The 25,296-nt window shown below is 39.7% G+C and overlaps 1 protein-coding gene across 1 annotated transcript in view; it reads left to right on the top strand.

The window, feature by feature from the left end:
• NDUFAF2 (NADH:ubiquinone oxidoreductase complex assembly factor 2) overlaps positions 1-25,296 on the top strand; it is a 70,034-nt gene that overhangs the window by 40,818 nt on the left and 3,920 nt on the right. The window contains exons 2-3 of the mRNA XM_042451890.1: positions 6,344-6,433; positions 14,563-14,603. Coding sequence (XP_042307824.1) covers positions 6,344-6,433; positions 14,563-14,603 — 131 coding nt within the window. The remainder of the gene's footprint in view (positions 1-6,343; positions 6,434-14,562; positions 14,604-25,296) is intronic.

Raw genomic sequence — 25,296 nt, 5'->3', positions numbered from 1 at the left:
CATTAAATAATAGGGCCTGTGTATGATATCGTCTTGGCAATTGCCTATTGTTTCTTTGTATTGTGAAAGAAAATTTAAAACCGAAGAACAAGTGGGGCTGTAGCGGACAGTGTCAAAATTGTTGACAGGCTATTTAAAGGCATCCACAGTTGCTGGAAGAAGAAGGTAATAAGAAAGAAGAAAAGACAATATTTAGCATATTCTGGATTTAATATCCTTTGGGAAAGAAAGACATTTTATTCTAAAATAAAATATTTTTCTTGACATAATATATTCTGTCTCTTGCACGTTTTCTTTAAGCTATTGTAAGAAATAGGAGCTTGAATAGAAAACTGTCATTTTTAGAAGCACCCAGGAGAACTAGCGAACAGTGAGAGCCATGAGTTTGCAGTCCCTTTTTAAAAAGCAACTTAAATTAATTTTATATTTTTGTATTCTCTATTCTATCAACATTTAATTAAAAATAAGATTTATATCAAGGAGGAGGAGGTAGCAGCAGCCAGTATTCTCAGAACTGAATCTTTTATATTTAAATATTTGACTACTTTGACACTACTGAATCTTTTTTTAATTTTGCCAAAGCTAATTTCTGGATTTTAATCATAGCAAGACTCTGTAAAATGAACAATGACAACAATAGATGAAAAAATAGCTTATCTGAAATGCTTCTAAAGTACACTGAAGCTCTTTTATATTTTCTTATATTCCAAGTATAATAGAAATGCAATGTAGTTTAATTTTATATGTTTATTTAAAGGGCCAGGTCATGTTCATCATTTTTTATGATTTAACTCTTCAAATTCTGGGGAGCGGTAATGAAAGAAATTATGTGTCCTGAGCTGATGGATGCTTTGTGTGCACTAGTTCTGTTTTAGTGCCCCTTAAATTCAAACATGGGAAAATTGCAGAAATTTACAATTCAATGTGCGTTTCATCAGGGAGGTATCCACAGATTGTTTTGACATGCAGTTACAAATTCAGCATGAAGATGGACGTCTCATGAAATTTGCAGCTGCTGATTGAATTTATATTTCCATAAAGCCCATCAACATTTGCAGCCTGAAGGGAAGTGTTAGGGGGGAGAAATGACAAAAATTGTGAGGCTAGCATTTTTCTTCAGACTTATAATGACAAATTACTTGTAATAAGATCTTACACTGACCAGGATTAAACAAAAAATATAGGCAGCCAGAAGGGAGTTATTCCCATCTCCAACCAGTCTAATTGATTTGAACTAAAAATGTCTAGCCTTGATATCTAAATATATGTTTAGTCATCTGTGGAATATGCTAAATGCAACTACAAATCAGAAATGCATTCACCTTAAAACAAAATTGGGCACTTACAGGTCATTATATAAGATTTATCATACAGGTAATCTTATTTTGTAATATCTTCTCATATAAGAAGATGAATGTTATGCATATGCAGAAGTAGGTCATCTTCATTAGATTGTAAGAACACTCATCCCCCACCTTTTTTCCTCTTGACTCTGAAATTGTTTTCTTTTTCCTAAGGAGGAAAAACTGTGCATATCTGAAAGCTATAAAGTAAGATGCTGCTGCTTTTACATTCAAATACTAATAAAACAATTAGTAAATGAAAACTGATTGTACAGATTTATTCTTGTTTTAAAATGTTTAATGTGGTGTTTTTAATGCTTTGTTTTCATAGCTGGAAAGGGAAAAAGTTAAATGTTTTATTAGGTGCTGGCTTTTATGTGTATAATATTGTCGTTATTATCCTTGAGAGAGTAGAATTCCCTTAATATCCAAGTTCCCCCCTCCAATTGCATATCTCTAGACTCGGGGAAAGTTAAACATTTTAGGACTATAGCCATTTCATTTCATTGTTCAGGGATTTACATGTATATTTGTGCATAATAAGGCTATACCCATCAAATTTATAGTCTCAAGACTTCAGACAGATTATTTGAATTGGTCCCACCTCATCCTGAAGACATGAGGCAGATGAAAAAGGCTGCTTTCACATGGTTAGTTCTTAGTGCTAATAATTCAATGGTCTTTTTCTGTAAGCTGCAAGTGGAATTACAATTGATTTTCTACACTTTGGGGGATATTGTTGTTTTCCCTTTATTACTCATCTTGCTGTGTTTCAGTTGCTGGTAGTAATGAGACAGTTGCTCTAGGTGGGGAGGGAGAAGGTCCAACTTACTGGATGGTCATTTGAAAAACAAATTTGAAGATTTTTTTAAATTAAATCATTTATTTAGGGAGAAGCACATATTCAGATAGGAGAGAGTGTCCATTGCTGCCCATGATTATTTTTAAACTTTTTTAGGATTAGTAGTGTAGACTAGAAGTGTTTTTGTTTACAAAAAAACATGAGCTGCTAAAAATGGTGGCTGTGGGGGTATTTAAAAGCTGTTTGAAATTATTTCTACTGAATTAGCACTCTTTAGTTTAAGCAGTATTTGCATGCTGGTTCAAAAAAAATGTCAGGAAGACATTTTAGCACTAAGTAAAAGCAAAGAGAGTTATAAAATTATCCACTGCAAAATGGACTGCAGCATCCACTCAACTTGTACAGCCAGTTAGGCTTTTTTAAAGCTTCCATGAAGACTAATTCGGGAGCACGTTGCAGGCAGTAGGTTCCCCACATCCTACAGGCCTTTAGGAATTCCTTGAGAGGTGTAAACAGAACCATCTATGTCCATTCTGCAAACATTGCTATGCCTTACAAACACATAGCCCAAACCTCATGTTTATTTTTGTTGAAAATGGAGTAGTCTTGCAGGGCAAGAGTATGCATATGTCTTGGTCTCTACTTGAAGATTATCTATAAATACCATGACAGTACAATGCCGGCCGAAAGGTTAAACTGACTCACAACAGGAATCTTGTTCACCTGAATTTCCAAAACATTTTCCCTACAAGGAAGATTGTAAACTGATGAATTGATCTAACAACTGAAATCTGGGTTTGAAAGCAGTATACATCATAGAATCATTGAATGCATCCTTAGATGCACATACAGGCCCAGTCAAAATATACAGCATAGGATAAAAGTGAAAAACCAAGCACGAAAATAGTACTGAACACTGAAGAACACACCTCAAAGCCTACAGAAGAAGAGGTGGTGGTGAAGTTGATAAATGAGACCATCAGTTTGTCTAGTCATCCAAAACAGCATGAAAAGATAGAAGCCAAATGTTGATTTCAACAGCCATAGGAATCCCACCTAAATGGCGCTTTTATCTTGAAAAAATACAGGCGATACCACAGACACTTAAATAGGATGGCATAGAAAGGACAGCAATGAGAGAATCAGGCAAATGAAGTCAAGCTGCCAAAGATCTTTCTACAGGATCAAGAATTGCAACCAGGAAGAAAGACTGTGGCATACATGTGGACCTTCAAAATCAAGTGTAGAAATGAAAGATTCAAAGGCTAGTTGCCAGAATATGGGGTATGCTGTGGTGAGACTACTTCGCCATTTGTGAGGCATATTTCAATAAGAAAATTCTTGAGCATTGCAGGAGCAAGGAAGTTGTGTGTGGAACATCTGAATGTAAAGACTGCATTACTTTGTGGGGAAATAAAGAAAAACATATGCCTTGGACCAATCTCTAGAATTTGAAGGACAAAAAACAAGCACACACCCCCCCCCCCCAAAGCATGCAAGTTTCAAAAGACTATGTACATATTGGAGCAATCTGCAACAGCATGGAATAAGAACCAGAATCAGATACTCATCAGGGAGGGGATCATATCAGAAAGGGGCAATCCTTCCCTCTGTTGGAGGGATAGGGATCATAAACCATCTTGTCCATATCTTGATCCTGTGGGATGAATACATTGAGGAGAACAATGATATCATATGCCATCTAAGGCAAGAGATAAAGGTGAATGAACTAAAGAGACACTAGAATCAGATCAGAATGATGCAACGTATTTGTGTGTGGCTACATTTGAAAATTTGCTGCAGTTGGTTGACATTCTTTTCCCAGTCTCTCTCCAAAAAGAGGCATTATATATCTAATGTGTTTTATATTGGGGAGGGGGGATCAATATATACATTGTCCAAATGGTTATTCCCTGTGATGATGTGTCTGTGTAAAATACAGCATGCTGGTTGTTATTTTAAATTGGAATTATTACTACTGTTTTGTTTTAAATCAAGTTATTTTTATAACCATTTTAGTTCCACCACTCTTTTATTTGAACGTAGAATTTAATCTTCTTTTTATGAAAAACTGTGACATTAAAGTTTTTCTAGCCATGTAAAATTTTTAGCTTTTTGGTTAAAATATAAATCAAATTTATCTTTTGCATTTTTTCAAAAAGAATGTTGTAATAAAGATCGGTGACCTTAATGCAAACCTCTAGCATTTCCACTTCTTGTTTTCTTTTAGGTTTGAATTACTGTGGTCATGAATACATGAGGGGATTCCTTTAAGGCCTGCTCTAGGTTTGATAAGGCAAGATACATAGGAACTCTATGTATTCCTGCTGCAGAACACAGAGCATGCTGGGATGTATTGTTGGGTGCCTTCAAGTAGTTTCCGATTTGTGACCACCCCAAGGACAACTTGTCACAGGGGTTTCTTGCAAAATCTGTTCATAGAGGCTTTGCTATTGCCTGTCTTTGAGGCTTAGAGAGTGTGACTTCTCCAAGGTCACCCAATGGGCTTTCATGGCTTACCAAGCATTCAAACCCTGGCCTCCTAGAGTTCTAGTGCAATGCTCAAACCACTGTCTGATATTGCTGTCTCTCATTGGGGTGTATATATTCATATTAAATGTGTATATATTCATATTAAATGTTACAGAATTTTGAGCTCTCGTGCTTCTTATACTGTAATTATCCTTCTTTCCTATCAATGTATTAAGCATCCTAACCTTTACTTTTCATCCTTTTCATATGATAATACAGAAACACATTCCTAACTGGGAGGAAAATGTAAACAACATAGAATTGCATTAGAACACTATATAAACAATGCAACGTCATAACACAGAATTGCATAGTATTTTGCAGTGTGGACCAGATAGCTAAACACTCATCAGGAAATACTTAGTACCTAGACTGTTCCTTAAGATGATTTTTTTTTCTAACTGTAGTGCCACCTGCTGACAATAAACTGAACCAATTCGGCACGTAAAGACCTCTTTTCAATGTTGCACCAAATCTGCAGCTGTTGAAAGCAGGGCTATCCAGGGTGCAGATATCTGAGTGGGTAAAGTAGAAGAGTTAACATATGTCTTCATCCCTTTTTTGTTGATAGCAAAAAGATTTAGATGTTACTGGGCCACAGAGCAATCTTTGAGCGCATATATTACCTGTGAGTAAGCTCCATTGAACAAAGTGAGACTTTCTTCTAAATAAACATGTATTGGATTGCACTCCTAAAGCATCCTTTAAGCCCTTCTCTGAGTTGAAAGCTTCATGTATTATTTTTATTTACCTCAATTCTGCATTCTTAGGTATATCTCCATCAAATGTTGGGGTTGGTTCTGTTGGCCAAAGCCTGAGCTTACATGGTGGAATTAGCCTCCAGTGCTTTACTGTGGGAGACCTGTATATATATATGCAAAATAAAGGTACAGGATATAATCTTAAAAGCAAAAGGGATATATAGGGAAGGAGAACTGAACCCTGTCAGTTGCTCTTCATCCTTCTTTAGAATTTCTCCCCATGCATTTTTCTCCCAGTCAAGGTTGTATCCATAATAAAGGAGAAATGCACTTAAGTCAGTAGGTAAGCTGCAGAGCAAGAAGGAAGAGTGGAATGATAATCTCTTCCCCAAATGTGATTAAGGCAGACCTTGGTTTAATAAATGTCTACTTTAATCCTAAGTGATAAGAAAAAAGAATTCAATATACAGTGTGCCCTGCCTTACACGGGGGATCCGTTCTGGACCCCCCCCCCAGCGTAAGGCAAATTCCACATATGCTTGAGCCCCATTGAAAACAATGGGGTTTAGGCATGTGGCATGATGCGGGGCACATGCCAAGGACGCGCACGCCATTTCCTGTTTGTCATGTGGCTTTCAGCATAAGCTGAAAGCTGCGTATAGCGTGCCTACATATGACGCGGGCGTGCTGTAATACACTTAATATTTCACCATAACAGAAGTATCTGTATAGGTATGTTGTGGCAAAAAAAGAAGGAAGGGTTAAATCCAATTCGTGATTCAACCAGAGCAAGCCCATTGAATTGAACTGCTGGGTTGTAAATCACCCTTGTATAAATCCCATTGGTTCACAGCATCCACTCTAGCCATGATTCACAAGTGGATTTAGACTTAATATCTCACCTGTACACATGCTGTATATGGAATCATCTTTAATCATCAAATATTTGTTTTCTTTTTAAATAGGGCAAATTGTTAAAGAGAGAAGATACGTGGAAGCTGTAGGTGTTGAGGAATACGAGTATGAAGTAGGGGACATTCCAGCAGAATGGGAAGGTAATACATTCCAGATGGAGTTTGGGAAATCTGTGATGAAGTGACTTGTAATTCTATTATACACATTTGGAAAGACACAAAAGCTTTACCTTTGCCTTAAGATTTCTTAAGATTTTCTTTATGGGTGATATACATTTTTCTGGCTTATTTTGATATTATTTTCTCCATATTACTTTTGTAGAGTACACTTCCATTTTGAAAACTGTTGTGGTTGACTGGTACGTTGCATTATCCATCATCTTAGAATTATTAGTCTAGACTTCAAACTCAGTTCTGGAAATACTGACTTTCAAGGAGGAGACAATAAACACATTAAAAAATGAAATATAAAATTCCATATTAGAATATTGGAAACAAAAATACACAGTATTAGTAATCAGCTTTAATAACATTTTGTGGAGAAAGTGGCTGTGGCCATGAATAAGAAGTCACGATTGCTAACAAATCCTTTTTCAGGTAGTTTTCTGAAAGGTAGATGCATTTTTATATCTAGGCAGCTTATTTGGCTTTCCAGCACAGAAAATAAACCATGTATGTCAAGGCACACTTTTATTAGCCGCATTTGCATTTTTAACACAGCAGTTGCTCACCCTTATAATTACCATAACATTTTTTTTCTTTGTGGTTATAGTTGCATTGAATTGGAAGGATTTGTGTAGAGAGCGAAATAAAAAGCATTTTGAATAGGCAGTAGTCTCTTTCTTTAAGCACAGTTCCTTTCGCAGAACGGGAAGAAAATGTTCAGACTGCTTTGTTTCCCCATCCATTATTTGGGCAGAAGAGGTGTGCAGTATATTCGTGTTTATGACAGACAGAACAGAGAAAAATGTAGGTGCTTAAATGCAAAGAACAACATTAACTGGATTTTTCAGTTAATGTTCTAGCTGCTGAAATATTCAGTGCAAAGGTGGTGGATTATGGAAAATGACAACCATAGTCCCTTTTTTGTTTGGGATTGTTTCTGTAACAAGAAAGTAGTGGACTTTAATTCTGCTAGAATTTATATAACATTTTTTGACATTCAAAAAACTGTACCGGACCTTATATCATTCCCAGTGGAAATTGTTCTTTATATTCTCAATGTCTTTATTGAACAATCTTGTGGGATTTCATCATATCTGAATCCTGGACATCATTATATTGGTCTAAAGTGGAAATTATATTTATAGCATTAGTGTACCATGTTATATTTTGGAACATACCATCATTATTATTTTTAAGAAATAAGCTTACTTGTCCTTAAAATATCACTTTTTGAAAGTCCTGGGAAGGACTGAGTCCAAGTGTATTTGTGTGTTTTTCCAACGTGAATAAACGTATTGTATTAATATTGTAAGAAGCTACTCTTTCAGCAACTAACAGTGGCAATAAGGTTTTTTTAAAATTAACAAGCAATACATTACTTTTTAAAATTAATGTTCCAACTTCTAAATTGGAGTGAGTGGGTAAATGAGATGCTCACATACATCTTCATACACAAATGACCACATACACTAGTGGGTACCAAGGGCCCACTGTACAGTCTGTTCAAATGTCCACAGAGACTCTTCCTTTCCTGGGGATTGGTGAAGTGACTGCACAAGAAAATAAATGGCAACATGCCCTCCCTAAAACCTTACCCCAGCTGATAGAGTACCCTCAAAGCAAATATACAGATGAAACCTAAAATAATAGATGACAAATATGATAAAATTACAGGAGAATTGTGTTTTACATGACAGCTGCAGCCAGAATTTTGTGTGCCCCAAAATAGAAAAAGAACTCACTTCTGACAATGGATGCGTATTTAATGAGATTATAAGATATGGACTAGGTGACATTATTGTTTGTTCTGTCAGCTTTCCCTTTTAGGGATGGAAGCAATTGCCTTTGTCAGGGGCATTATCTGGAGGATATAGACTACAGATCACCTTTCTATAATTTTTCTTATAAATGGTCTCAGTTAGTATCTGATTATAGTTTGTTATCTGGTAATTTACCTCTTCCACCCATGTCAGTGGTCCTCATGTAAAGATGTCCATTATTTTTCAATATCTAGTGATTTGGGATTTTGTGTCCCTGATGCTGCGTTTTACCATTTGCCCATTCTGATCTGTATGTCTCCCTCCCCCGCTCTCTTTTAATGGGTAACATTTAGTGATTAATGGTAGTTTTAATTTGCATGCTCACTTTTACGCTCATTACAATACGTTATACGCCAGTAGGAGTCTTAAAGTTCAATGAAAATCTCATGCATACTAATGAGAATGCAAATGAGTGCTGATGAAAGAATGCCAAGGTCTCAAGGTATGAAATGTCCAGTTTATCTTGCTAAATTCTACTCAGACAAATGTAGCGTTATCATCAGCACAGACTATAGATAGGGCTGTATTTATATAATTAATGATGACTATATAATTAGGCAATTTGAATTGCAGTCAGTCAGTGGATTTACAAAGGCTTTGAGGAGAATCTGGTAAAGTTGGACACCATCCATGTGTATGTATGTTTTCTTTTCCTTTGGTAGCATTCCACATAGAAGCTGTTCTGAATGAATCTGCATAAAAGTGCAATTGGTCATAGATTTGGATGAAATTAAGGAATAGTATTGTGGAATGAATGTCAAAGTTACACTTTGATTTAAAAAAGAATAAATATATGTGTTTATTATTGTTGTGTGCCTTCAAGTCATTTCTGATTTATGGTGACAATAAGGCGACCCTGCCCCAGGGTTTTCTGGGGCTGAGAGTATGTTACTCACCCAAAGTCACTCAGTAAGTTGTCATGGCCAAGTGGGAAAATGAACTCTGGTTTCCAGAGTCATAGTCCAGTGATCAAACCAGTACACTACACTGGCTCTCAGAAACTGTATTTTGGAACAGTTCTGAGACAAAGCAATCTAGGAGAGGGAAAAACTGGAGTTATATTTCTTATTGGAAACATCCTTTCTTCAGTCCTATAGAGACATACTGTAATGGAAGTAAAATACCATATTTTCTGGTGTATAAGATGACTGGGTGTATAAGATGACTCCCAACTTTTCCTGTTAAAATATAGTTTGGAATATATTCGCTATATAAGACTACCCCTCTTCCAACGCACACCAAATAAAAATTAAAAAAAACCATCAGATTTGATTTCAGTATGGTAATTTTAATTCAGATGCTTATGACATGCAGGTACTTAGCAGGAAAACTTGTATACAAAGCTTGCTTGGATTGGTCAGCTCTCTCTGCCTGCCCAGCCCTCCCTGTCTCCAAGACTATCAGAGCAGTAGTGCAAACATGGCTCTTTTTTCCATACCCCGGGCGTCCCAGATGCCTGCAGCTTGCTTCGCCCTTCACTTACACCTTCCCCGTGAGGTGCCCCCTCACCTCGTCATCGGTACCGCGTTAAGTCACTTCTTTCCACAAATCCTGGTGAGTGGAATTTCTTTTACCGTACTTGGGGTTTTCATAAGGTCGCTGCATATGGCGGGGATGCGGCCGCAACTGTTTTTGAACTCCCCCCCCTCACATGTGGCGACCGCAGATTCTCCAGTCCAGCTCGGAAGTTTCAGCACCTGCCCTATATGATGACACCTGGCATATAAGACAACTCCCGACTTTGGAGAAGATTTCCCAGCAGAGAAGGGGGCGAGCATCCTGACTCTGGGTGGCTCCACCCACTTGGCTCCTGATAGGCAGGTAGAGAGCAAAAGACACAATCAGGGCCCAGGGCCCGCCCCTGCCCCAGGATCTACCCCAGGAACCCAAGTCTTCTTCCTTCCTTGCTCCTGGTAGGACGGAATTTTTCTTCGCTCTTTTGAGCCTTTGGAATTTTTTCCTTATCCAGCTCCCCAGAATCACCTGGGTCCCTCCCTCCCTCTCTCTCTCTCCCCCCTTCTAATTAAACAAAAAAGACAAGGAATCCCTTTCCCTGCTTTCCTTCCTTCTGCTTCTCCTCTTCCTTCTCTCTTCCACCTTCCACCGGCCATGGCCGGCGAAGAGGAGCCCTGGTTAAGGTCCCATTGGTCGACACTCCCGTGTCAGCGCTAGTTTCATCCGCCATGTTCAGTTGGGATGGCAAGCTCACCCTCCGCAACCCGGAGGACAGAAGGGCTGAAGGGACGCTCAAAAAGGCCCACGAAGCCATGTCCATAGCCATTAAGGCAGCAACTTCAGTCTCGATGGTAATGCGCGCCAGCCTCCAGTGGTCCCGTCAACTCTTGGACCTCCTACCCAATCCTGACACCAAGGCCTGTTACAGACTGCCAAAATAAAGCTGCTTCGGGTCTCTTTGGAGGTATGCTATTTAAATGATGCATGGGTCCTAAGAGTCCGGAGGCCCTACCCACCCCTCACTCCCTCCAGGCTGGATGATGACAGTTGGCCGTGGAGGGAGGGCTCTGTCTCTTCAGGGCAGTCCCAATGGTGTTGGACCCGCCCTCTCACTCGATCCAGGCTGGACGATGACAGTTGGCCGTGGAGGGAGGGCTCTGTCCCTTCAGGGCAGTCCTGATGGTGTTGGACCTGCCCCCTCACTCCCTCCAGTCTGGACGATGACAGTTGGCCATGGAGGGAGGGCTCTGTCTCTTCTCTATGCGTTCCCCTCAGCTCCTCTACTCACAAAGCTGCTATCCAGGATATGCAGGGCCAGAGCGCAGGTCATCCTCGTGGCCCCAGCGTGGCCCCGGTGACCCTGGTTTTCCGAGATCCTCAGCATGGCAACCCAGAGTTTTCCCCTTCCAGTCAGGCCGGACCTGCTAGCTCAAGGGCAAATCCACCACCCAGACCCAACCTGGCTACGGCTTCACGCCTGGAAATTGAACGCCACATGCTGATGGGCTACGGCTACACTCCAGAGATAGTGGAATCCATTCTGGCATCTAGACGTTAATCCACTCTCAGAATTTACGAGTACACCTTCAGGGCATTTAAAAGGTGGTGTAAGCACAAAAAGAAGGATTTCATCAAGATCTCAATCTCTACAGTCCTTCAATTCTTCCAGGACGGATTCCTACAGGGCCTACGCCCTAACACCATAAAGAGACAGGTGGCAGCTATCACCTCCATCCTCCCCCACGAGGATGTGGCGAAGATATCTCACCACCCCCATATCCACAGATTGCTTAAAGGGGTTGCCAACAGGGCGCCCCCAACCAAGCACCGGTTCCCTTCCTGGGACCTCCATGCGATTCTTAAAGCCCTGACTATCCATTCGAACCTCTGAAGGAGGTGCCCCTCAAGTTCCTGACTTTCAAGACAGTGATGTTGACGGCGCTCACGTCGGCGAGGTACGTCTCCGAGATAGGCGCCCTTTCTGTCTGCAAGGAATTATGCGTCATCAGACCAGACTCGGCCCTCCTGAGACCTGATCCGACCTTCATCCCTAAGGTCAACTCTGTTTTCCACACATCTCAAGACATTGTCCTCCCTTCCTTCTGCCCACGACCCTCCAAGGACTTGGAGAAGATCTGGCATACCCTCGACATTCGCAGGGCCATAAAGATCTATCTCAAGAGGATGACCACCTTCAGGAAATCAGAGGTCCTATTCGTCTCCTTTAGACCTAACTCGAAGGGAAGAAAGGTGTCAATCTCAAGTCTGGCGAGATGGATTAGAGAGTGCATCGTCCTATGCTATAAGACGCTCAACTTGCAACCGCCAGGGGGTATCACTGCCCTCTCAACCAGGAATGTGGCTACCTCAGCGGCGCTGACCACCAATGCCCCCCTGGCTGAAATTTGCAGAGCAGCCACACGGAAGTCTCCTTCCACCTTCGTCAGGCATTATAAGCTTGACCTGTTTCAGTCAGCCGAGGCGGCCTTTGGCCAGAGGGTGTTACAACATGTAGTGACCAATTCACCCTCCACGCCAGCTGGCCTCCCTAGTATTCGACTGCTTTTGTAAATCCCGGAGTCAGGATGCTCACCCCTTCTCTGCTGGGAAATGGAACGTTGGACTTACCTGATAGACGTCCCTTTCCAGCAGAGAAGGTCCGAGCATCCTCCCCACCCTATTTTGCCTACTGGTGCGGGTGAGCGACTTACCTAGTTCAGAATACAATTAAGATAAAAATTTTCCCTCAGCTTGGAATCGACTGGGGTTCCTGGGGTAGCTCCACCTGCTCGGACCTTCTCTGCTGGAAAGGGACGTCTATCAGGTAAGTCCAACGTTCCATTTTCCTGGGTTAAAAAGTAGTCTTATATGCCAGAAAATACAGTAATTCTGGAAATTCTTAAGGTGCCATTCCCAAAAGACTTAACAAAATAAGAGTAAAATTACATTAACTATCTCTTTGATGACTCAGAACTGAATGAGAGAGATGTATATGTATAAAAAGTAGAGAAATAAATAATTGTCTTATCTTGTGTCTACATCTATTAATATAATTTGCTTACTTGAGTGGCTCCAAGGAGGAATGGGAACAAGACTGAGGATCTTTTGGAAGTATTCCCAAATTTATAGAACTTGGAGAAATACATTTATGCAGATCTCAACAATGGCCCCATACAGACTGTCAAAATAAAGCTGCTTCGGGACACTTTGGAGGTATGCTCTTTAAATGTTGCATGTCTCCTAAGAGTCTGGCAGCTGTGCCAAAGCTGTGCTCCAGTCCTTAGGACTAGATTGTGGCTTTGGTGTGACTTCTGGATTCTTAGGACGCATGCAACATTCAAACAGCATACGTCCAAAGTGTCCCGAAGCAGCTTTATTTTAGCCTGTCTGTATGGGGCCAATGTTTGTATTTCAGACTATTAATTAAGAGGATAGTTTAGTCTTTAGACACGGGGCGCAGTGTTATCAGTACGCTGATGACACCCAAATATGTTTCTCTGTGTCTCCGACTGATGCAGTGACCAGGGATGGCATCTCTCCTCTAGATGCCTGTCTGGAGTCAGTAATGGGCTGGATGAGGGAAAACAGACTCAGTTTGAATCCAGAGAAAACGGAAGTACTCGTGATAGGTTCCCCAGGCCCAGGGATGGAAATATGTCCACCCGTCCTGAACGGGGTCACGCTCCCCCTGAAGGACTCTGTCCGCAGCCTAGGGGTGCTTCTGGACTCGTCGCTCCACCTTACATCTCAGGTAGATGTGACAGTCAGGAGCACTTGTTATCAGCTTCAGCTGATACGCCAGCTGCGACCCTACCTGGGCGGGGGAGGACCTTGAAACGGTGGTACATGCTCTGGTAACCTCTCGGTTGGACTTCTGTAATGCGCTCTACGTGGGGCAACCCTTGTACCAAACCCGGAAGCTTCAATTGGTGCAGAATATGGCAGCCAGGCTGTTCACTGGATGCTCCAGGACCAGCCATATAACACCTGTTTTACAAGATCTACACTGGCTGCCCATCCGCTTCTGGGCACAATACAACATGTTGGTTATTACCTATAAAGCCCTAAATGGCTTGGACCCAGGGAACTTGGAGGACCGCCTCTCCCCATATAATCCGCCCCGCACTCTCAGGTCGGCCGGGAAGCAATTGTTAAGAGTTCCAAACATGAAACATTCTGCATTTGCACAAAGGGCATTTTCCAGCTCGGCCCCGCAGCTCTGGAACTCTCTTCCTGATGAGTTCTGCTCGGCTACCTCCCTCGACATATTCAGGAAGAGCTTAAAAACCTTCCTATTTAAACAGGCTTTCCCCCAGACAATGTAATAGCCACTCTCCCCCCCGATGTATTGATGCACTTGCACTTTTGTTAGCTGTTGTTATGGTTTTAATTGGTAGGTTTTTTTATCTGTTTTTAATCTGTTTGATTGTACCGTTCGCGTTTTTAGATGTATATGCTGTTGGAATGTTTTGCACACTGTCGTGCTCCTGTAACCCGCTTTGATCTGAAAAGGAAAAGCGGGATACAAATAAACAGTATTATTATTATTATTATTATTATTATTATTATTATTATTATTTTGGTTTGTTGCTTGCTGCTGTATTTTAGTTTTTGTACTAAAATGACTGATCGAATTGAAACAGGCATACTACTTCTTGTTTGTTGATTTTGTTGTCTGTTTTGTAATCATAATGTTGACATGGGGTTCAATTTAATTTCAATTTCAATTTATCTTTTTTCAGCCTTGAAATATTTATATAAATAAATATTATTGATGCAAATTAGAAATTATCAAATATGTTTTACCTCTTCAAAAAAATTTCTTTGCAGCTTGGATTAGGAAAAAAAGAAACGACCCACCTACAATTGAGGTAAGAGACTTTGATTTTATTTTGTTCACAGAGAGATTGGACAATGAACTTCCCCAAGCTCTGTTTACAAGTTCAGTCAGAAAGTGGTTCTGGAACTCTCTTTTAAATGTATCTGTTTATCTAAATTTTTTTAAAATATTTAGTTTATTGGTAGAAGTGGGAATTGTATTCCTAACCAGGGCATTATTTGAAAATCCACTTTACATTTAAATTACCAAGCATAATGTGATAAATAGCAACCTTGTTGTCTGTTTAATTGTTTTAACAGAAGATTAGACATTCCAGAATCCAGTGTAACAAATATTCTGGAAATAAAACTATAATAGCCACTCCCTTGTAACAGTTGCCATTAAGGTACAGTCCTCCAGTCCAGTTGCCAATACATTTTCCAGGACAGCAAAGGAAATTGCATTAATATTTCATAGTGCTAATAAAACATACTTTTCACAGCCTTGACATACTGTTTTTAAAGTATTTCTGTTGGAATTACACTGAAATATAGTGTATACATTCACAGTTATGTGCAGAAAACAGTGTTCAATGTAATGGGGAAAGAACTGTAACAAGACCTTAAACCTGGATAAGCATTTAGATATATGAAGCGAGATTCAACTTTCTGCTTCCCTGGTGCAAGCACAAGAGTGGCACCATTACCTAGCCCTGCTTCTACTGCTTGCTTGCTTGGTTCACAGCTGGGATACGGTGTATATAAGTCATTGCAATTTTTGTTTGATTCTGGGAAAAGCGTGGCAGGATTCTCCTGGCTTCTTCCTATAGCCCCATAAAGCCAGAAAAAGTGGGTCTTCCCTTGGACAGGTGTATTAGTTCTAAAGCATTGGCAAAACCAGTTGTATGGCCTCACAGTTGTCTTGCAGCAAATGAAAGTGTGCTGGCTGTTCATAATACGGTAAATGCACATGCATTTTATTGTACATAGCACATGCTACATTTAAATAAGGATTAATTGTTTTGAAGTAAACCTATCCCAAGTAAACTTTCTTAACCCATGGCTTTGTGTGTGGCAGCTTTTCTGTTTCTCCACATTATTCCAAAGCCATAGTATTTTATCTCAAATCACTCCCAAGATGGATTGATTTGGTTTCTGTATTAGACAGCTTCTGACAACAGTGTTGATACAGTAAATGTTCTTTGACAGCTTTTGAACTGGGGAATGGTTTTGACCATATTTCATGCTGAAGCTGTTATATAGCAAATCCCTCTGTCTATTTCTCTCATATCTCTCTCCAAGTGGACAAAGACTTAGCCCTTTATTTTCCTGTGAGGGACAAGGGGGTGTTATTGAAAATTCCACTATTTGTGTTTCATGTCTGGATGCATAACTTTAGGGCTTCTTTCCTAATTGGATCCCAAAATACTTGGTGAAAATGTTTAGCCCAAATGCACTCTGTTGTTTTGGTGGGGATTATGGGGCATGGGGCTCAAGACAAACATAACAAAGCACAGATCCTTTATGTATTTAGAACCATTTCCCTGACCATTGGCCACATTTATCTCACAAGATTCAAGAATTCCATTTTATCCTTGGAAACTACGTCAGAAACATGATTTGGCATGGAGAAATGGCAGGCAGGTGAAAAGTTTAGCACCTCCACTTCCAATATTTCTGTTTTGGATTCCCCCACTCCATCTACAATAATAGGACAGCAGGATTTTCTGGGAGGTGTTTCTTAATAGCATTTAGTTATTGGAATAAGCCAAATACTATCCAAAGAGTTAAATCCTAACAAAGTTACATCAGTAAAAACTATTCTGGTTCTTTGAGACTGGAGATAGTTAACTTTTAAAAAAAATCTAAGTTGCATTTTAATGCAAAAAAAAAGAATTCATTTGTATGGATGGGAAAGTCTGAAAGTGACTTGGAATAAAGAATACGGTAAATAACTGCTTTTCATTTCTAATGCACTGTGTGTTTGCTGTGCAGTAATAAAAACTAAATGGCTTCTGAATTGCACAGTTGGATACAAGGTGAAATGTTAAAAAGAAGAAACTTTTTGTGACAGCTCCTGTCTTCTTTCAAACTATTTCTAGCATTTCCATAATTATCTGTTTTGACAGACTCCTTGTCAAGGGAGAAAAATGTACTTTAGTGAGCAGTAATAAGCTTAAAGTTTCAATTATTATCCCCCACCCCACCCCAGAAGAGAATAATTACACTGAAAATTACATTATGTTTTGTTACCACATTGCATATCTATCGTCTTTCACTTCCCTCATTTGATCATAAGAGTATTATTTATTGCAGAAATGGCATGATAAAAACTAACTTCAGTCATGAAGATTCATTTTCATAGAATTACTATTCCCCAAACAGTTCCCCCAACTGTGGCATGATTTAGAAATATTTTTGCTAGATGATAACTTTGAGTACAGACTTGACTTTTTCTGCCTGCTTTTTACAGGCAGTAAATGTAATGGTAGGACCAAAATCCAATATTTTAATTAATTCAGTTAATACATTTAAAATGTATTTGATTAAAAATTGTCCCTAGTTAATCAAGCAGAAGATTTCAAAAACATTTTAGTACCTTCAACACATGCACTCTCCCAAATTGCAGATGGCAGATACCATATTTAGGCACCCATACAGGGAAAAGTGCCTTTTCAAAGAGGCTATCTACTGTTGTACTCAGATTAGAGTACTTCTAAAAACCAAATATATTTTTAAATTCAGAATAATTTTAATGTGCATCAACTCATCTGATAACAGCCCTAGCTTAACAAGAAATTTCAATAAATTTCTTGAAGCAGTTTTTAGACAAGAGGGGAAAGGGAATTTATTATTCCTATTCTTTTTGGGAAAACTAGCTTTAACTTTATAACCTGAAAAACAGGGCAAATAAATAACATTATGCCATGTGACTGGATTCTAGACAAGTGATGGAGGATGCCTGTTTCTCTGTTTCTAGTAATGATTTGGTTTGTATGTTTTTCTGGCATTCCCATAATATTTTGTGTAAACTAAGTGATCAAGATATATCGTTCAATCAGAGTTCACATGCGTCAGATTTAGCCCTGGGCTTTTCTAACAGGGATAGGAACAATTCTTGGTTGGAGGGCTGCTGCTACTCAGTGTGTAGACAGTACCTGGGTATGTTGGGAAAATAGCATGACTCACTATAAGGCAGTTGCTTATCTTTTTTTAATGTTTTGCAATGACATTATTATTATTATTATTATTATTATTATTATTTTGGTACCCAAGCAAGAATTCAAAATCACATCATTCCCCATTTCCTTCTCCCCTAAAAAAAAAAAATAACACACTGGGTTTTTCTAAAAACAACAACAGGGAAACTGCATCCACTCTGAAATATGTAGCCCTAAGAGGCGACTTCATATTACCTCTTCACTATAATGTCTTGCTGAGACTCCATACTTACATTTTCTGCCTATACTCACCGCACATTCTACTGCGATGAAGGAGTACAGTCAGCCTTCTGTATTCACAGATTCCGTATCCATGGATTCCTTATTCAGCCATCCACAGTTTGAGTGTGTGTGTGTGTGTGTTTGAAAATGCAAACCTTGATTTTACCATTTTATATAAGGGACACCATTTTAGTTTGCCATAGTATTTAAGAGGACATGAACATCCACAGATTTTGGTATCCACAGGGGATCCTTGAACCAAACCCCAGTGGATACCATGGGCCCATGTACTGAGGCATCTAGCACTGACATGCTTTTGGCCTTATGCAAGTGGCAGCCAAGAAATTCCATCAGGGGTTATGTCATGTTGCACCTTAGAGTGTTGGAATCTCAAATTCAGTCTTCTTGCACTATTTCCTGAACAAGAATATGATATGGGTTTCAGTGATTGACAGCCATTCAGTGCTGCTGAGTAAGTCTATGTCCTAGGCTTCGTTTCTAATTGAATATCCAGAAATTACACTTTTTTCAGAATGATGCACCTAATTGGAACCAACCAAATCTTGAATTGTCATAGAAATATATATATATATATATATATATATATATATATATATATATATATATATACACACACACACACACACACACACACACATACACATACACATACACATACATATACACATACATATACACTGTTCTTTATTTCAGTACAATAAAACCAATATAGTGTATCAGATAATTTAGCATGTTACAAGAAGATAGATAAAAACCATGCATATTTACAGATCTGTATAAAACCAAACAGGCACCAAAAGACATTAGTAAACAACTATGTTTTTATTTGCCACCTGCAGCATTGGCACCAGTTGGCTCTTTAAGAGTCATAACTGGAGTGTCACCGCAGAGAAGGCCCCCAAAATGATCTCTAGGGAACATGGAGAGCATTTCCACCACATTTGGAGTCATTTTGCACATGTTCTGAAATTCAAGAATCTGCTTAAGTCTATAAAATGTACTAGTTAAGCTGGATGGACTTTAACAACTTTGGTTTGTAATTTTCTGTGTGTGATTGTTACTTTCCTTGTTTTAACCTTTCTTTCCCTATTCCTTTTTCTCAAACTACATTTATACATTTCATTACAAAAGAAAAAATTCTCACTGAAACTTCTCCTTGCACTAGACTGCATGGTTGCTAGGCTACCCTTGTATTCTTCAGATATTTCACACAGCTTTCTGACCTTTGAGCAAGTAAATCAAAAGCACTTTCCATGTTGTGTTGTTTTCTTAGAGGTGAGTTGAAAGAGGAAGAGCTTAGAATTCCCCATGCAATTAGACAGGTTAAAATGGCACTAAGGCCTAATGCTTTGTTGGAACAGTCTTGGAAGGAAGGAGATGCACCAGTAGAGAGAGTCTTATAACATCCAAACAACGATACCTTTATTGGGCCAACCTAAATGCACAATTACATGTTGCAAGATTTCAAAGTCACATTGGCTTCTTCATCAGGCAAACAGTAGAAAAAAATTGAAGATGTTAGTCATAGGCATGCATTTTCTGTTTTAGATCTTAGTTCAGATGGTAGGGAGGGCTATCTGCAGGCTGGCACCTCCCCCTTTGGCTATTCAGCCACTGGTAGATTTTCAAAGTCAAGGAAATTTAATGTCTTCTGCTTCAAATTATGTAGACTATTTGAATTCTGTACTGGTCAAACTGTGATATCCATGTGTACAGTGGTCTCTTTGGGTGCTTGAACAAACTGTTGGCCTTGCAGAATTTGGTCAGTCATGTTCCTGATTAATTTCTTGATCCTAGGCCAAATTTTCCTACAGTCTTTGTGCTGTGTCCTACCTTTATACTTACTTTCATTTATAATAGAAAGTGGTATTTTGATTGCCTGATCTTTTAATAGGCCTGATGCTTAGAGAACTAATTCCACCTCAGACTTTAAATGATCGTAAGTAGAATTTCTGTGCAGTGCTTCTTTCAGAATCTTCTATAGCATTCTGAAGAGTTTTGGCAGTAGCACATCCCCTTCTGTCAGTTCTATATAAGGGACTTCCCACCCAAACCCACCAGTTTCTTTTCCTCCACCCCCGCAGCTGCCTCATCAGAAACAGTGCTTCAGATTGGAAGACTTCTTCTGAGATTGATCATTGACATTGGCTTCAGCCACGCTAGCCCTCTGGGTTTCCTCCATACTGCTGGCTTCTTTCAAGAAATGTGTCAAATATGGCACTAAGATTCCTGGCTAAGATGGACATTTGAAGTGCCTTCAGTGTTTGGGCATGTCCCATGTTGTTGCCTCATGTGCGCACTGTGCAGTGTTCACACCACGGGCCAGGTGCAATAGAGAGATCCCTCTTAAAGCTCTACTGTATGAGCAGACCTTGGACACACACAAACCTAGTCGTCGTCAACAACCTTCAACTTCAAGTGACAAAGTGGGTGCTTGACATCAATCTTAGGCTTTGAAAAAGTTGATGTCAAGTATAGAAAAGTTGGTCTTGGACTCAATGGATGTCAGTACCTCTAAGCGGAAGGCCAAAAGTACTTTGATGAAGACCATTTGTACACCCGCCAAGAAAGCCAGAGACGGTATTGGAGACAGATCTCTCAAGGCTGAAGTGCAGACTGGGCTAATGCACAAACATAAGAAGAGGAGTGAAGGAACAATCCTCACCTCAACCTTCTTCCAGTTTGGTTGTTGAAGCTACTCCAAGGAGTTTTGCTGGAGATTTTTTGTGAGGCTGTGGTGTGTGAATTTGTTTTGTTTTCCTCTGTCCCCTCCCCCCAAAAAAGGAAAATCCCGTTCTTGAGAAGCTGTGGGAGAAGCTGAGATTTGATACAGGCTGCCTACTGTCCAGCCACAGAGCAGAGCAATAAGACCTGTCTGTTATGGTTACAGCCCATGTGTATCCCAGTGGGAAGTGGCGGTACAATAATCTGCCATGTTTCCAACATACTTTGGAAACCACACTATATCTTTGGGGCAATTTTTCTGGACTCAAATACCAAGTAATGTAGATTTTAATCCCTTTGACCACATATTTTCCCACTGTTCCATGTGTATACTGTATCTACATTTTCCAACCCATTTTATCATACAGTCTTTGTTCCTTTTCCATCTTATTTTTTTAACAAATGTGTATACCAAATGTTTGTCATCTGTATATAACCGTGGCTCACATTCAGATTGGTTTTGGTCAATGTCATGTATTTTTTGTCCATTTTGAATTTTTCAAATATCTTAAATTAACTATCCATTTCAACAAGCCCAGTTGTGTTTTGGGTTGCACTTGTATTTGTGGTCTGGGTTTTTCTGCCTTTATGTCTCAGGTTGTTTGTTCTCACCTAGCATAGCTGAGTTCAGGATTATCTGCTTGCAGGAACTGCAATTTGAACCAGTCAGAATTTGATGGAGACCAGGGCGGTTTTCTTGAGGACATGCAACATAAAGACATTTAAGTCTTATTATTCATTTTTGAATATCTGATTACAGGATCCAGAAAGCATGGCCACTCTGGTCAATAAAAGCTTTCCCACTGGTTTTAACTTTCATCACATTATTAGGTTTTTAATTATCCCTCCTGTGTTAGGAGCACTGACAGTAGGAAATTTATGCTAAACTCCATTAATGATTTAAAATACATTCAGTATATCCTCTGTAGTTCACCAAATATTAAAAAAAAATTGTCTCTGCAAAGGAGGCTCATGCATTCCTAAGCAGTTTTGGTTCAATCTCACTGCTAATTTAATGTTGGGTGCTAAAATGAAAATACTTCATGCATCTCCAGCAGCTTTTGTAATTCAGCAGAAAGATACTAGTGTCTCCCCAATTTTTCTTTAGCTGTGAGGGTATAATAATACTTTATAGTCCATCTATTCAAGGAAAGGAAAGCTACATTGCAAGCTATGTGTATGAATTATGAGAAACTGGCCAACTTGTAAGGGAATGTACAAGTGCCGTTCATATTAAAATTCATGTAGAATAGGTAAGTATTAGATGCATATTTCAGTTATGCTTTGATTGAAGTCATTGACTTAGTTATGTATAAATGTGGATGAACTCAGTGAAATTTTGTACATATAAAGGTGACAGCTGTATCTGTTGTTCACAACAGTTCATAAAAGGCTTTCTGTTTGCTTCCTCAGCATCTATTTGAACTCTGACAACACACTATCCTTCCACTGACCCAACAGTGACAATCATATTCAGCTCCAGGTAGCCCACCTGACTGGACCGTACATATGTTAATGTGACAAGACTGAATTGAACCACACATGAACAGCTTCTACATCATCTAGGTAGTGTTATGCAGAGAAAGATGGAGGGACTGGGAGCTTCCCACCAACAGTGTCAGCTTCTCTTTAAAAAGCTGGGGAATTTGTTTAGCTCAATGAAGCTTATGAGGGCAGGTTAACTTGAGGGTAATTTCTACCTATGTATACCATAGGTGTACATAGTGTTGGATTAGTGGTTCAGATGTCAAATCTGGCGATTGTAAGGTTGGAAGATTGGCAGTTCGAGGTCCAAGTGCCACATGATGGGGTGAGCTCCTGTCACTAGTCCCAGCTTCTGCCAGCCTAGCAATTCAAAAGCATGCAATGCAAGTAGATAAATAGGTACCCTTTTGGTGGGAAGGTTACAGTGTTCTGTGCAGTCATGCTAGCCACATGATCATGGAGTCATCTTTGGACAATGCTGGCTCTTAGGCTTAGATGAACACCGCACTCTACAGTTGGTTACAGCTAGACATTCATGTCAAGGGGAAACCTTTACTTTTTTTACCAGCACTAACTGAGGGGGACACCAAGTTTGGGTGAATAATAAGATTTTTATTTAAAAATATGCAAGAGTACAACAAAACACACAATATACAGAGCTAATTGAAATAGAGGTATGGAAGTTGGATAGTGGCGTTTTAGGGGTGAAAAGGGAGTTATATTTACCTGTCCTGGGAAGGAGACCACGGAAAGAATGATGTGTACTCTTCTATGCTCGCGGAGACTAGGTTTTGAGATTGACATTTATTTCTGAGATCTTTGCTTTAAGTGGTGTGCTATCTCACCCTGCAACAAAGACACGGTAGTCTTCCCAGCAATCGACAATGGGATTCTGGACTGACCAATGGCCTTAACTTCAGAGTGACAAAAACAGTGATTGGATTTAGAACAAGCCCAGGATAGATGGATAGGGAAGCTGGCTGAGAACACGGCAAGGATAGGTAGGCTGTGTTGGCTTATTGGCATTGCCTTTTGTTTATGGTATGTAGAAAACCTTGAGGGGAGAATTGAGTGATCAGCAAACCCATTCAGCTTTTATTTTGGCATTACCTGGGTCCTTCAAATGTCTTCTGGTTTCCATGTCATTGTCATAAGAAATTCATCTGGTGTTAACAAAGGCCATTGTGCCCTCTTTAGAACATGCTTGGCCCCAGATATGAAAGTATGAAAAAACGGAGATGCCAAATATAACACAGGGTATGCTGGATATGTTAACAGTAGCATATAAATTGGATGTACACAGTTCTATTCTTGATTAGAATGGAATCCAATTTTTGCAAGGTTTAGATTCATATTTTGAGTACTTAAACCTTCAGATGTTGCTGCTATGGTCCCAGAGAGCTATGTGGTTCTTTTCATTGACAGAAAGCATCAGAAAGAACTGCTGTGGCTGAAAAGGAAGTTTGTCATCTCTATTAATAATTCATAGAGCCTGTCTGCAGTGGTTTACATTTATCTCAGAAAATCCCAGTTAATACGCCTGTTAGTACTTCCTCATAAGAGATAAAAATAAAAATTTGAGAGTATATAGGGGGAAAAAGCACATACAATATGCCTGAATATTATAAAAGGACTAATATTGTATTAGGGTCAGCTACAGCTCATAAAGTAATGAGCTACCTTTTGAATTTCACAGAAAACTGAATCCACGTTAAAAAGTTAAAAGGAGGCACAGAGAAAGAAAGTTAGTGAGCATGATGGAAGATTAGTTTGAAGTACATTACAGGCCTTAAAAATATTGGATCAGCAATCTTAGCAACTGACTGTGTTACTTTGATAGATCAGAGGTTGGCTGGTCTGTGCTCAATACAAGGAATACTGGGACAATGAGATTCCAAGTATTTATGCCCTGTGTTTCTTTCTCCCTGACAACAGATTTCCAAGGTAGCAACAGAAGATCAGTAAATAATAAACAGAAGATCCTTTTTTAAAAAACCACAAGAATGGTAATGGAAAATGTCCACTCCCTTTGAGAAGCTATTGTTTCAACTACTGTGTCTTTTGAGTTCCAAGATGACAGTGTGAGAGAATACCACCTTTTACGCGCTATCTGCTAACTAGAAGAGCAGCGTGGGAGGTGGGGAGAGAGGGCAGAGTCCCCCTCTGACCCCCCCCACTCCTGCATTAGCAGAAGAGATGGGCCACCAAAGGACAGAAAAGCCCTCCACCTCACCCCACCCCATTCCCACAGAAGCAGCAGAGGCACCAGAGTCCAAAGGAACCTTGACAAAAGACTGGGTGACAGCTGAGGAACTAAAGAAGGAAGGACATAAGGGAGGAAGTGAAACACAGGGAGGCAGGAGGAGACAGGTAGGGAGGGAAACAACCAATCAAACAACGGCAGGGGAGGGATGACATGGAGAGACAAACAGCTACTGGGCAGCAGCAGTAGTGGTGGGTGACACTGATGTTGAGAGAATAACAGTGACACCATAGCTAACACTTGTTAGTACTGCACACAGGGAGGCAAAGATGACACTCCTTGCATAACCTCCTCACCAAGAAAACCCTATGATGAGACATCCCAAGAGGGACACAGGAAGAAAAGGAGTCCTGGAAGAGACTGACAGCACACCAACACAGGATGTCAAGTTGATCATAGATGTCTGGAACACCAAAGCTGGAAGCAGAGAAGAATCAAAAACAGTAGGCAGATTCAGAAACGAAGCAGTGAACATCTGATAGATTTTTGTGAAGCCAGCAACCTATTCATTGCATACACATTTTTCATACAACCAGAAAGAAGGCTGTACACATGGACATCACCAAATGATCAACACTAAAACTAAACAGATTATATAATTGAAAGCAAAAAATGGAGAAGCTCCATTTTGGTGGCCAAGATAGACCAAGTGCTGACTGTGGCATAGATCACAAATTACTTATATCAAAAATAAGAGTAAAACTGAAGAAAAATTCAGACGAAGTATGCCTTTGTGTGTATATGTACACATTTGTGCATACTGTGTGTGCATGTATTTATGTGTATTTTACATTAGTGCACACATTTTAT

Source organism: Sceloporus undulatus, chromosome 2 (assembly GCF_019175285.1).
Source record: "Sceloporus undulatus isolate JIND9_A2432 ecotype Alabama chromosome 2, SceUnd_v1.1, whole genome shotgun sequence".
Classification (NCBI taxonomy): Eukaryota; Metazoa; Chordata; class Lepidosauria; order Squamata; family Phrynosomatidae; genus Sceloporus; species Sceloporus undulatus.
Note: the sequence above shows the minus strand (reverse complement) of the source record. Positions and strands in the feature narration are given on the sequence as shown.